This window comes from Vitis riparia, chromosome 7 (genome assembly GCF_004353265.1).
Source record: "Vitis riparia cultivar Riparia Gloire de Montpellier isolate 1030 chromosome 7, EGFV_Vit.rip_1.0, whole genome shotgun sequence".
NCBI lineage: Eukaryota > Viridiplantae > Streptophyta > Magnoliopsida > Vitales > Vitaceae > Vitis > Vitis riparia.
This window is the reverse complement of record NC_048437.1, coordinates 22,206,452-22,220,825: the sequence shown is the minus strand read 5'-3', so window position 1 is coordinate 22,220,825 and position 14,374 is coordinate 22,206,452. Positions and strand designations below refer to the sequence as shown.

The window sequence follows — 14,374 nt, the reverse complement described above, 5'->3', positions numbered from 1 at the left end:
TTTATAAGTATATTATTTTAAAATTCTTTTTAATTGTTTTATCTTTCAAGTTAATTTTTAAAATTTTTTAACTAATATAATTATTTAATTTAATTTAATAGTTATAATATAAAATTAAATTAAACTTTAATTTATACTTATTTATTTAATGTTTTAATTATAAAATATTTATATTTTATAATAAAATATATAAAATTTTATTAGGTTAGTTATTTAATTTTTTAAATTATATGATATTTATAATTTAAAAAATATTTTTAATTTTTAATACTAAATGGTTAATTTAACCCAATTAATTAAACATGTAGATAAATGAAACAATCAAACACAAATGCGAAGTATTTATTAAACATGTTATATCTGTTGATATGATTATAACATAAACATGATATTTTAAGATTAGCTTAGACCCGTTAAAATTCATATTAAGAGAAAAAAATTATTTGTTCAAAATAATAAGTCAAATTTAAGTCCTAACCTAAGTAATAATTTTCAAATAACATATTTTGTGATACAAAAAATGTAGTAAAATGTAAAATTTTAATATCAAACAAAATCAAACTAATTGAATTGAATTTGAGTTGGAAATTTTAAGATAGAGAAACCCAAACCCGGTGAATTGGTCCGGGTCATAACGTGGGCCTTAATTACGTTTAGTTTTGAATAGCAGGCCTGAGCCCAGACCAGAAAATGGAGGCGCCACCGTGGCATCATGAGGATCATCCATGATCCAACAAACCAACCCCGTACGCAACGTGCGCATGTTAGCGATCTGCAACGCCAACAGTGTGTGTAATTCCAGAACTACCCCTAGGATTTCAGTGAAAGAGAGGAGAAGAGAGAGAAAGTGGAGTTTCCATGGCTGTTGCTGCTATTTCCTACGTTACAACAACAACAACAGTTATTACTATAAGATGCCCTAATTACAATATCCATCAGAAGAAGAACAAGTTCGGATTTTGCAGTCAAAGAAACTCTCAGTTTTCTTCAATCAACAATGGAAAAACATCAACAACATTGTCCATCATCACCTGTTCTGCCTCCAACAAGCCCTCCTCATCTTCTCCTTCTCCAATCAGGCATCTCTCTCTCTCTCGAAATCTTTATGTATATATATTTGTATATGGACAGTTTTAATTGTATTATTAAGGCTGTGTTTGGTTCTCAATTCAAATTCCACTCTTCTGTTTGTTTGTGTGCTTGCTTGAATTCATGTTGCATTGAATACAAAGTTCTGGGAAGTTGCTTTATGTTAAGAGAGTTACAAGTACGCTAGACCAAAATTTGTGGGATGTAAAAGGAAAAGAAGTGGAAATGCACTGTTTTATTAAAGGAAAATGGATAAGAAATGGCAAGAGTAGATTACTTCTATGACTGAGGATTGTTGTTTATTAAAAATGGAGTAGGGGGTTGGGAGAATTATTCTTATGGAAATTGAATGGGATGGATGAAGGAGAGAGATATTGGGTTCTTTTTTCTTTTTCTTTTTATTAATTGGGATGGATGCACCAGCTGGAATGAAACATTGTTTGTGATTTTTTTAATACGAGCTATGAATGCAATATGTAACTTTGTATGGTTACAGTGATAAGGATGTGGGGATCAACGAGTCTCGAGTCCGGAAAGGAATTTTGGAATGAATACGATCATGAGAACTGAGAGGTAGCACTAATAGGTCACAAGATGAGGAAAGTTAATTTAGGTGATCTGGTTTTGTACAATGAGGAATATAACTAGGTAAGGCATGATTTCTTGCAATATAGCAGTTTGGAGCATTGAGTGTTCTACAAGAAATGAGAATAAACTCAATGATTTATGATTTAAAAATAAAAAGGTCATGGATGGAGTGGAATAGTGGAGCAGAGAGTAGGTCTTAATGAGAAGGGGTTGGAGGAATTTGGGAGTAAACCTCTTGAATGAGCTCTGAATGATTGGAAACTGCCTAAAATTAATTTAATGATTGGAACTGTTGATGAACTGTTAATGAATGAATGAACTGTTGATTTGGTGACCTTCAATTTGTCAAGGTGAATTCACTCTGTAGTTCTAAGTACAGTTGCAGCTTCCCAGAGGGTATATATTTCAGATTTCTAGCCATACAGCATGGTATAGATGAAGTACTGGAAGATGGGAGATTGCTTATTTAATGGATAAAGGATGTGACATCTTATTGTTAACAATTCATTCCATTCTGCCAATTCACAATATTTCATTGAAAATTTACGATGGATTGCCAAACAAGGCTAAGAAGCACAGTTCTGACAGGAATAACAGCTACAATTGGATTCCAAAAATCATAGGCGTCCAGCAATTTGGTTAAGAAAAGCAACATCTTTTAATTTAACCGTTTGCTCAAACAAATATATGGTTTTATATGGCTGAAACCTCAAGGGATCTGTAACTTACAAAAATTTTCCTAGTGATATAATTTCATTCTTATGATATAGCTTGGAGAAAAAGGTGTTATAGGTTGATGTCTGCCTTTGAAGCTTTAAACTGCTGAAATGAGCTTCCATACATAGGGAAAATGTAGGTGAAACTACCAGTTGCTTGATCAATGGACTTTGCATCATTTGATTGAAGCCCATCTCTTGGGAAATCAATTTAAGGCCAAAGTAGTTTAGACTGTAAACTCAATTGGTTGACACCTTAGATCAATCAATCAAGGTGTTTCAATTATGCAGTTTCCTTTTTTCAAATCAAATTCCATGGGCTTATCAGTTTAAAAGTAGGTTTCAGGAAAATACATTGAATGGAGGAGAGAGAGAGGGTTAGAGAGAGAAAGTCTGCGAGAGAGAGAGATAGCGGCGGCGATGGGGGATCGACAGAAGCTGTAGAGGGCGAGAGCCATGCGAGGCTTGGGAAGAAAATCAGGAAGGGTGGTTTCGGCGTGGAGTCGAAAATATTTGAGGTTGAGGTGGAGGAAAGGAGAGGAAGATTGCAAGCCACGATTGTGGAAAGGAAAGGAGGGATCTCCTCGTGGGTCAGACTAGGTCCGGTGAGTCTTGAGATAGTCCTCGAGAGTCTGACTCTGAGTATTGAGGATGTAAGGATGGGTAGGTGGGTACGAGAGTGGAAGGAGAACGGGAGGGTGTATTCTCTGTCGCGTGACTATAATAGAGGGGGCTGTTTTCTTCGTCTGGGGGTTTCGGACACGGAAAGAAAAAGATTCAGCGTGTTCATTCCCAAAGGAAGAGGAGCAAAGGGTGGCTGGGCTTCAATGGTGGAAACACTACGGAGATTGGGCTGTGAAGAGGGAAGCAGTAAGAACCAGAAGGAAACGAGTCACCGGCGAAGCCAACCATGGCGAAGACATACGCGGAAGCGGTTAACATGGCGAGGGGAAAGGAAAGATCAACAGTTAGAGTAGAGGTAACTAAGGAGGAAGTGGGTCGAAACCTATCGAAACTTGAACATTGCATTGTTGGGACATGGAACCCTAATGCAGCAAAGGGGGAAGATCTCAGAGGGTGGGGATCTCATCTAACGAGAATCTGGAGGCTAAAAGGAAATTTAGGGCTTGCAAAAATGGAGAGGGGAAAGATTTTAATGGAGTTTGAGCTACCGGCAGAGGCAGAGCAAGCCCATAAAAGTGGGGGTGTGTCGGTCGGGGGGCTTTTTCTCCCATAGAGAAGTGGTGGCCGGAGACGGGATGCTTGAGGGAAGGGGAAAGAAGCAGTGAAGCATGGGTGAGGGTAGTAGGCCTACCCGTTTCCTTGTGGGAACGGGATATTCTGAGAAGGATTGGGGACGCGTGTGGGGGATTCATAGCGATTGACTATCAGACGGAAAAAATGGAGGAGTTACGGTGGGCACGTCTCTTGGTGAAGCGGAAAGGTGAGGTTCTTCCCAATGAGGTGGAGGTTTGGGTTGAAGGGTCTTGCATCTCGATAACCCTATGGTGGGAAACCAGGCCAGTCATGAAAGTTCTGATGGCCGATAAGAAAGGAAAGGTCGTCGCAGTGGGAATGGAGGTAGGGGGTGACGCTAGTGCACGCGCGAGGGAGCGCGTGAAGGTAGCGATGGAGGACCCGAGGCTCGAGGACAACCTGCTGACTGCCGACGGGACGCGGCGTCAGGACAGCGGGTCGGGCCAAACCTCGAATCCCTTTCGGAGCGAAGACGGGCCATCAGACGGGAATGTTGCATTGGGTGGGCTGGGACTGTTGGGCCAAGCGAGGTCCTCTTCGTGGCCTAAGACCTCTTCTCTTGGGCTTAATTCGTCTGGGCCAGTCTCTGGATTGGGGCAGCCCATGGAAAAGGCCTTGCCCGCGAGTCAAGGGGCTGGGCTGGCTTCTCAAAGCCCATCTGCCTCACTTAATGCCCAGATGGAGAAGGGCCCCTCTGCTGTGGAGCGCAACCAAAGTCCATTAAGGGGCCCAGACGCAGGCATCTCCTCTTTCTGGGTGAAGGATGGTCAGAGGGGGCTATATGGAGACGAAAATCAGAGGGGGGGGATCTCCAGGACCGACTGTGCCCTGATGGAGGAAGACGCAAGGTATGTTAACGCTCTCTCCTCTTCTGGAGTGGTGGCTATTGTCCCTTCTTCTCCCTCTTCTTCTCCTTTTGGTCGGACTCCATTGAAGGAGTCTTTCGGCCGCTCTGGGACTGTTGAGGACTCATCCAAGGGGAATATTCTGGGCAACGGAACTGGGATTTCAGAGCAAAATGAAGGGAAGTGTTGGGATTTGGTAGAGATCAGTAATGACAGTAGGGAGGATAACAGTCAGGCGTTGTGCATTGCCCAGCCTTTATTTCAAGAAGAGAGAGGATGGGTGGAAGCGAGGTGGGAGGAAAGTGATTTGGCCAGGTTCAGTCAATTCCTGGGATTCTCGACGGAGGGCCTAGAGAAAGATATTTTGGAGTTTATGGGTAAAATCAGGAAGAGGAGAGAAAGAATTCACAACAAAGCCATGTTGGAGAAATCGAAATTTGAAAGAGAGTTGAGAAGACTGGAATGTTCAGTCAACTATGAGGGAGGGAAGAAGAAAAAGGGTAATGTGCAAGGAAGAGGGTGCCAAATCATGGAAGTCCAATGAAAATAAGGCTTTTGAGTTGGAACGTGCGCGGGGTCAATGATAGCTCCAAGAGGAAAGTGATTAAAGCTATAATTAGAAACCAGAAAGTTGATTTATTCTGTATCCAGGAAACGAAAATTCAGTCCATGAATGAGGGTCTGGTGAGGAGTTTGGGTTCTAGAAGGTTCCTTGATTGGTGTGCTTTGGACGCTCAGGGAGCTGCAGGAGGGATTCTGGTTTGCTGGGATAAAAGAACTCTGGAAATCCTTGAGATGAAGATGGGTCAGTTCTCCATCTCGTGCAGACTTAGGAATATAGAAGATGGGAAGGTCTAGATATTTACAGGTGTGTATGGTCCATTCACTAAAGAAGATAGGGAGATTCTATGGGGAGAGCTTGGGGCAATTAGGGGAATCTGGGATGATCCCTGGTGCTTAGGGGGTGACTTCAATGTTATTCTATCCCTTGAGGAAAGAAGCAATCAGGGGAGGCTAACGGGCGCTATGAGAAGATTTGCTCAGGTGGTGGATGAGCTAGAGCTTCTGGATATTCCTTTGCAAGGGGGGGTGGCTTCGTGGAGTGGGGGGAGAAATAATCAAGCTTGGGCCAGACTGGACAGATTTCTAGTGTCCCAAGATTGGCTTGACTGCTTCAGCGGGGTCAGTCAGTGCAGGCTGCCTAGACCAACCTCTGACCATTTTCCCATTTTACTGCAAGGTGGAGGGGTCAGAAAGGGTCCATCTCCCTTTAGGTTTGCGAATATGTGGCTCAAAGTTGATGGTTTTAAGGAGCTTCTTCGGGGTTGGTGGCAGGAGGCGGGGGGGAGGGGGAGGGCCAGTTTCAGATTGGCCACAAAATTGAAGTTTCTGAAGGATAAGATCAAAATCTGGAACAGGGAGGTGTTTGGGAGGGTGGAAGTCAACAAAAATCTAGCCTTGCAACAAGTAGAATTTTGGGACAGGGTGGAGAGGGACAGGAGCCTAACTGAAAGAGAGACAGAGATGAAAGCTGAGGCTAAGGATGTCTTTAAAAAATGGGTGATCTTGGAAGAAACGCATTGGAGACAATTATCTAGGGAGTTGTGGTTGAGGGAAGGTGATAAGTATACGGGATTCTTTCACCGGATGGCTAATGCTCATAGAAGAAACAACTCCATGGAAAAGATTAAAATTAATGGGAGGTGGATGGAGGAGGAGAGGGAGGTGAGAGAGGGGGTTGTGCATGCCTTTCAGCAGTTGTTGACAGAGGAACAATCTTGGAAAGCTGACATTGAAGGGCTGCAGCTCCAAAGGTTAAGCCTGGCTGAAGCTGATGGCCTGGAACAGCCTTTCACTGAGGAAGAGATTCATGCGGCCTTGATGGGGATGAATGGTGATAAGGCCCCAAGCCCGGATGGGTTCACAGTGGCCTTTTGGCAATGCTGTTGGGGGTTTGTGAAAGAGGAAATTGTGGAGTTTTTCCAGGAATTTTTTGTAGAAAAATCGTTTGCTAAGTGCCTCAACTCCACTTTCCTAGTCCTCATTCCTAAGAAAGGGGGGGCTGAGGACTTGGGGGATTTCAGACCGATCAGTTTGCTTGGGGGTTTGTATAAGCTTTTGGCCAAAGTGCTAGCCAATAGAATCAAGGAGGTGTTAGACAAAGTGGTTTCGCCGGACCAAAATGCCTTTGTGAAGGGTAGACAGATTTTAGATGCTTCGCTCATAGCCAATGAGGTGATTGACTATTGGTTTAAACGCAAAGAGAAAGGGCTGATATGTAAGCTGGATATTGAGAAAGCCTATGATAGCATGAATTGGAATTTCCTCATGAAGGTCATGCGCAAGATGGGCTTTGGGGAAAGATGGATGAAATGGATTTGGTGGTGTATCTCATCGGCTAGTTTCTCTATTCTGGTGAACGGGATACCAGCTGATTATTTCCCCAATTCTAGGGGGTTACGCCAAGGAGATCCACTCTCCCCCTACCTCTTTGTGCTGGGTATGGAAGTTCTAAGTGCTATGCTAAGAAGGGCTGTTGATGGGGGATTCATCTCAGGTTGTAACATTCAAGGGAGGGGGGGAATGGCGATAAATGTCTCACACTTACTATTTGCTGATGACACGATAATTTTTTGTGGAGCAAGACAAGATCACATTACCTACCTAAGCTGGATTTTGATGTGGTTTGAGGCAGCCTCTGGTCTCAGGATAAACCTTGCTAAAAGTGAAGTAATCCCGGTTGGGGAGGTGGAAGATATTGAGATGTTGGCGGTGGAGTTAGGGTGCAAAGTGGGGACCCTCCCATCTGTTTATTTGGGGCTGCCTTTGGGAGCCAAGCACAAGGCCATGGCTATGTGGGATGGGGTTGAAGCAAGGATGAGAAGAAGGCTTGCCTTGTGGAAAAGACAATATCTGTCAAAGGGCGGGAGGATCACCCTTATCAAAAGCACTTTGGCCAACATGCCTATCTACCAATTGTCTCTCTTCCGTATGCCTAAGCTAGTTGTAAAAAGACTTGAAAAACTTCAGAGGGATTTTCTTTGGGGAGGGGGAAGTACGGAAAGAAAAATTCATCTAATCAATTGGGAGGTGGTGTGTACACAAAAGGAGTGTGGGGGTTTAGGTATTCGGAAATTTGATCTCTTGAATAAGGCCCTGTTGGGGAAATGGATTTGGCGGTTCGCCTTTGAGGAAGACGTTTTCTGGAGGAAGGTGATTGGGGTGAAGTATGGCCAGTTGGGGTTTGGGTGGAGAACAAAGGAGGCCCGTGGAACGTTTGGGGTGGGGGTTTGGAGGGATATCTTGAAGGAGTCGTTTTGGTGTTGGGAAAATATAGGATTCAAAGTGGGTAAGGGGACCAAGGTAAGGTTCTGGACTGACCTTTGGTGCGGAAATGAGGTGCTGTCCCAAGATTTTCCTCAGTTGTTTGCTTTGGCGGTCCAAAGGAATGCATCGGTAAATGAGATGTGGGACTCGAGTGTCGGTCAAGGAGGATGGAACATAAGACTTTCTAGAAATTCTAATGATTGGGAGATGGACGCCTTGGAAGAGTTGTTGCATATGTTGAGGGATTTGAGGATCTCTATTGAAGAGGACGCAGTGATATGGAAAGGAGAGGGACACGGCCGCTTTCGGATTAGAGATGCTTACAAGTTGTTGACAGGATCCAATGTCAATTCCTTCCCGAAAAATAGCATTTGGGTGGACAAGGTCCCAACCAAAGTCGCTTTTTTTGCTTGGGAGGCTTCTTGGGAGAAGGTCCTAACTTTGGACAAGCTTCAAAGACGGGGCTGGCAGCTTCCAAACCGGTGTTTTTTGTGTGGTTGTGAAGAGGAAACTGTAAATCATATTCTTTTACACTGTACAGTTGTAAGAGTCCTCTGGGAGATTGTCTTGGCCTTGTTTGGGGCTAATTGGGTGTTCCCAGAGAAAGTCAAAGAGATGTTAGTAAGTTGGAGGGGCCCTTTTGTGGGGAGAAAGAGGAAAAGGATTTGGACTTCCATTCCGTTGTGTATTTTTTGGACGGTTTGGAAGGAGAGAAATAGATTAGCTTTTAGGGGGGGCTCTCTAGCTATTCAGAAGCTAAAGAATTCGTTTGTTTGTAACTTGTGGAGTTGGGTTAGGGTGTACATGGGAGAGGAGTCCTCTTCGCTTTTAGGTTTTTTGGAATGGCTTGCCGTTCCCTAAGGGGTGGTGAGTGTTGTTTTTGTTTTTGTTTTTGCGTAGGCTACTATGTATACCTCCTGTATGCTTTGTGGCTTTTTGCCTAGTTATATATATGCGCTCACTTATCAAAAAAAAAAAAAAGTAGGTTTCAGGAAGCCTATTTTACTATATTTTTTTTTTTTTTTAAGAAAATGGGTTTTAGGAAGCCTACATAAGCTGGGTTTTTGGCAGATTGAAGACAAAATCCTTCATCCTGAAATCAAGGAGATTCCAAGAATTGATCAGTATCCTCTAAAAACCTCATTCTTGAGTGAGGAAAACTATGATAATCTAACCATCAACAACCCACACAACAATTTTCTCCTGGATTTGCTGAGTAGTTTAATGTTTGTTGGAGGATTCCATTGTGGAAACAGTGAATGTTGTTAGCAAATCACAGGATTTGGTTCACAAGGGGATATAGGATTCAGTTTGTAGATTGTTTTGAGTTTGTGATGACAGTGGCCGAGATTTGAGGAAAAGGAAATTGATCAATCCGTTTGAATGCTTAGCTTGATCTCCTTTAATGTTGATTATTCACTTTGGCATTGTTGACACCTAGATTAGGTTCCACGATTTTTCTTGCAAAGCTTGTCCTCATAAAAATCACACGAGGAAACTACTTATGTGTGCTGGCTAGGGTTAGATTAAACAAATGTTGCCCAAATATTTTTTTGATACATATTTCTTAAATTGATTAATTTAGGTGTCGTTTGGATATACTTCTTGTTTTCTGTTTTTAAAAACATAAAATGATAGTAACTTCTATATAAAATGTAAAACTTTTTAAGATTTACTTTAAAAAGATGATGACTATTAAGAACTGTTTAAAAAATTGAGGTATTAAAAAATTTAAATTTTAAAAATTTTAAAAATAATTTTTAAAGACATAAGATAAGCCCATATATTTTATATAAGAGTTACCATATATTTTTTTTTTAGAAGTTATTCCTATTTTCTATGGAAAAAAAATAAACACAAAGTGTATTCAAATGAGTACTTAGTTTGGTTATTTATCATTGAGATTAATTGCACCATTGATTGAATTGGTCTAATCCATTAATTGAATCAGTTTTATTGGAAATGGTTAATAGGTTACTATGTTTTGATAGTTGTTTGAATTTTGATTGGACATGTTCATCCCCCTCTAGATCCTTTGAGTCATATTAACCTAGAAAATTTCAGTTATTATAGATATCCATAATCAAACTCCATATCTAACAAAATAATGAGACCTGGTAATCAGTGCAATATTGCAATTAAACTACAGCAATAGTCATTATAGTGTATACAATCAAAAAAAAAAAAAAATCATTATAGTGTAGCATCATATATGAATGTTATGTTTGATGTTGTTTAATTGACAGCTTCATCATAGGGGTGGGAAACTTTACGCTATGTTTGGTTTCAAGAAAGTATTAAGGAAAGAAAAAAAAAAATTCCAATACACATGGTTTTCTCATCTTTGATTTTACTATAGAAAATATGATAGAAAATCTAATATAATTAAAATTAGTTAGATATTTATGCATTTCCAAATTATTTAATCTTTATATAGAAGAGTTAAAATAAGTGACAAAGGGGTCCAGCTTGTAAGGTCACCTTCTGCTTATAGAGACTCTTTCTCCAACCTTTGAAGGAAAATGAGGAGATCTGACGTCAAGTGCAGGAATTCCCTACTGTCAGCATCTGGAAGATATCAGCCTAAAGTTCAGACGGAGGTACTAGGGTCCAGTTACAAGTCTTGATAAGAGGGCTTAGGCTGCAATAACTATAAGAAAAATTAATCGGACCATAAAATTGAAATCTAAAGCAATTATTGACTTTAAATCTATTTTTATTTTCCTATTTTCCTTTGCTTTTTCTTTCCTTTTTTTTTCTCTCTATGTTATTTCCCTTGTGTTTCCCTCAAATTTTCTGAAAGCCAAACTTCACCTTAGTGTGTTAAATTATTAATTTATGCCTAACATGACAGGGTTCCACATTTTGGCACCATAAAATGCAAGTTTTGCATGCAAACTTGTTTTTGCCTCTTTATATTTTTTTTCATGGAAATGCATTAGAAACAGAAGTAAATGAACATCTTAGAAATTGTTGGTTGTATGTATTTTTTCTCTTAGTTTCTTTTTATCCAGTGCATGTGCTATCAGATTCTGTTTTACAAGCAAACTTCCTTGTAATCATAATTGTACTTGTCCCTCAGTTCTACAGCCAAGATACGAAGTGAAGTTCTGTCTCCCTTTCGAACCGTACGGATGTTCTTTTATCTTGCTTTCATTGCCAGTGGTGCTCTTGGAGGATTAATAGCCACCACACAATTGATTGCTGCACTAACAAATTCATCAAGAGCACCCTTAGTCCCTGACATTTTGAAGGGTCTTGGCATAGACATTGGAGCAGTGGCTATTTTTGCATTCCTATATTCTAGGGAAAGTAGTGCTAAGAATGCACAATTGGCTAGGCTCACAAGAGAGGAAAGCTTATCAAATCTCAAGCTCCGTGTGGATGAAAAGAAGGTTATTTCTGTCAACGATTTGAGAGGGATTGCTCGTCTTGTCATCTGTGCTGGCCCTGCACCCTTCATTGCAGAGTCTTTCAAACTTAGTCAACCTTTCACTCAGGGTCTTTTGGATCGAGGGGTGCTTGTGGTGCCTTTTGTTACAGATGGAGAATTACCTAGTTTTGAGTATGAAGAAAGTGAAGAGATGAAGGATATAACCATCAAAAGGAAGAGACTCTGGCAGCTAGTTCCTGTTTATGTGTCTGAATGGTCCAAGTAAGAGATTATTTTAGACAAAAGATTAGGATAAACTTGTTGCCTCCCCCTCTTTATCATTTTATTCTATTGTTTTATTTTATCTTTTCAACAACAGGTGGTTAGATGAACAAAAGAAGCTGGCTGGTGTCTCCCCTGAATCTCCAGTGTAAGTGTTCTACCATGTTAGTTGTCTCTTTCTAATGCAAGGAAGCTCTAGGATTTTATGCTCATGCATACACATTTTGTTTCATCTCATGGCATGTATATGCTTTCTCTTTCTTTTCTTTCTTAAAGTTGGTTATTAAACAATAAACACCTTGAAATCAGTGTCCACTTTCAGATAATTTGGAGATGAGTTCATTAAATCTTTCATCAAATGTGAAAATGTGGGGAAAATGCTGTTGATTGTCTGCAAGTTTGTTGAAGGTTATCATGAAAACTCTTGCATCAAGAGATTTTACTTATTTGTGTTCATTCTGAAGGTATTTATCCCTACGAATGGATGGCCGGGTACGTGGCAGTGGTGTTGGTTACCCTCCTTGGAACGCCTTTGTTGCACAACTACCACCAATAAAGGGAATGTGGACAGGTCTTCTTGATGGCATGGATGGAAGAGTTCTTTGAATAAGATCTCCTTTTTCCTGTTTTACAAAGGTTAGTTTCTCCTTCAACTAATGGCTCTCTCGATTTCCTTGTTGTAATAAAGATTAGCTTCCTTCATGTGAGTTGAGATCTTTTAGGGCTTTTTCATGAGTTCTACTATATGTATCTTCTCTTCTCTTTTCCCTTTTATTTTGAATTCACCAATATATTCATTGTATTGAAACAAGTCTTTCCAGCTTATTCCTAAAACAACAATTAGGCCCCATTTATTTCTTGGAAACAATTGCTTACACCCTATTCCCAGCCTTTTCAGTTTATTGCCAAAACAACTGTCAGGTCCCATTTGTTACTTGGAAACAATTGCTTACACCCCACTCCCAGCCTTTTCAGTTTGTTGCTATAACAACTGTTAGGCCCCATTTGTTGCTTGGAAATAATTGCTTACTCCCCCACCCCCAGCCTTTTCATGCCAAACTTATACCTCTCTTAATTCTAGATGAAAATGGTGAATGTGTAAACTGTAAACTCTATAGAAAAATCAATTGAAATAGCTAACAGTGACATTTGGAATTTTGGAAAAAGGTTATAATCAGGATTTTCTTCTTTGTTTTTCAATAGATTCAATTAGAGCCTTAAGGACCATTAAGAGGTAAGACTCTTCAGATTAGGAATGGTCATTGTTAGCTCAGATATATGCAAGAGAAGGCCTCACAATGAAGCTTTCTTCTTTTGAATTAGAAACAAAGATTCTGTCAAGAGAAGAGAAAAAGAAGCCTCAATCATGTGTCACACATTTAATATGGATTACTGGTGCTTTCTTATGGTGGTGGAATTGGTTTATCCCTTACAGATTTACCATGGAAGAACTCACAATGTCATGCAGCTTATACCGGCAACTTTGCTGTAGTCCAAGGTAGACTCTTCCAGTTTTGTTTCTCACAGGACTAATTCATGACATGTCGGAACATTTCAGCTACTTCTTTTTTCAAAAAGATCTAAGATGCTTAATTTGTTACTCATGATCTTCAGATGTGGTTCGATGGTTCATGCGAAGCCTGCAGAAACTGAATTACAAGTTCCATTGGATATACAAACATTGATCTAGTAACTATCACACATATCACCCTACTGATTAAGGTGTTTCAGAAAACTCTTACTCCAGGAAATTTTTGCTTCTTGTGAACAATGCAATTTGTGTATTGTTGTAAAGCCAGCAAGTTAGATCCAAGTTCCCATAAATTTTGAAACAGACAATTCCAAATTTGGATACTCTGTTCTTGGTTTGTGTTTGCTTGTTTCTTCATTTCATAACTCATATGGTGGATATGAACCATTAGCATAGTCATTATCAAATATCCAACTTTGACATAAAAATAGTTGTTAATTTGTTATGTACAGAAGTGTAACTCATTTAGTTATTGTATCTTCTGCATTTTGAATGTTGCTTTCTAGATTGTAAGGGCAAATATTAAGGCATTTTTTTTCAATAAGAGGTGTGAACTTTATGTAAAGATGAAAAAAGAGAAATGCAAGATTTAAGGGCCCTTTAAAGAAGATAATGCGTAAAAAGTTTAGGTTACATTTGATTAGTGGAAAGTACAAGGAAAGAAAAAAAAATGCTAAGAAAAATTATTTTTTTATATTTGGTTGTATTATGGAAAATACTAAGGAAAATTAAATACGATTAAAATTAGTTAGAAATTTTTGTATTTTCAAAGTATTTCATCTTCATGTTAAAAAATAAAAATAAATAAAATGAGTTTGAAATAATGTATAAAAATAATTTATTGACTACTTTTTATTTTGCTTCATTTTTTCTTTCGTTTTGTTTCTCTTTTATTTTCTTTCCTTGGAAGCCAAACATCGCCTTAAAGAAATGAAAGCAAACTAAACAAAATGAGAATCCAAACCACCAAGTAGGGTAGAAATCTTCTGTAGGAGCCCCCAAGTCCTGTGGCCTCCTCTTAGCCAAGAAGCCATTTTCCTGATTAGCCAAAATATTGCTCCATCTATCAAGACTCCCAGGGAAAGATGATTGAGTGGGCATGCTGTTGTGGTTCCCTAGTCCCTTAAGAAACTTAAGAAATCACAATCAAAGCATCACCCACAAGAATCAAGATACTCAACCCCTGAGCAGATGTTTCTCCCAAACTCAAATAGCCCAACTATTCCCTCTCGGTTCCAGAATAGCCAACAAATCATCATTCTATGAAACCCTTGCAACATTTTTGGCATCAAAGGTGCCTATCAAGCAGTACACAAATATCAAACTCCATCTCATAGGTTTTGAATCTATCAAATTCTTACAGTGA

At 39.7% G+C, this 14,374-nt stretch overlaps 1 protein-coding gene across 3 annotated transcripts; it reads left to right on the top strand.

Annotated features, from left to right (window-relative positions):
- The first annotated feature begins 791 nt into the window (after positions 1–791).
- On the top strand, positions 792–13,549 carry LOC117918942 (protein LOW PSII ACCUMULATION 1, chloroplastic). Of its 3 annotated transcripts, XM_034835932.1 has the most exons (7): positions 792–1,079; positions 10,905–11,477; positions 11,575–11,625; positions 11,942–12,113; positions 12,681–12,711; positions 12,801–12,975; positions 13,092–13,549. In XM_034835932.1, the coding sequence occupies exons 1-4, from the start codon at positions 859–861 to the stop codon at positions 12,081–12,083; spliced, it is 987 nt and encodes a 328-aa protein (XP_034691823.1). In that variant the 5' UTR covers positions 792–858; the 3' UTR covers positions 12,084–12,113; positions 12,681–12,711; positions 12,801–12,975; positions 13,092–13,549. The 3 variants fall into 3 exon arrangements, with proteins under 3 accessions (XP_034691823.1, XP_034691822.1, XP_034691821.1); XM_034835931.1 differs by lacking the exon at positions 12,681–12,711; XM_034835930.1 differs by lacking the exon at positions 12,681–12,711 and having other exon boundaries at positions 793–1,079; positions 12,913–12,975.
- Positions 13,550–14,374: the final 825 nt, after the last annotated feature.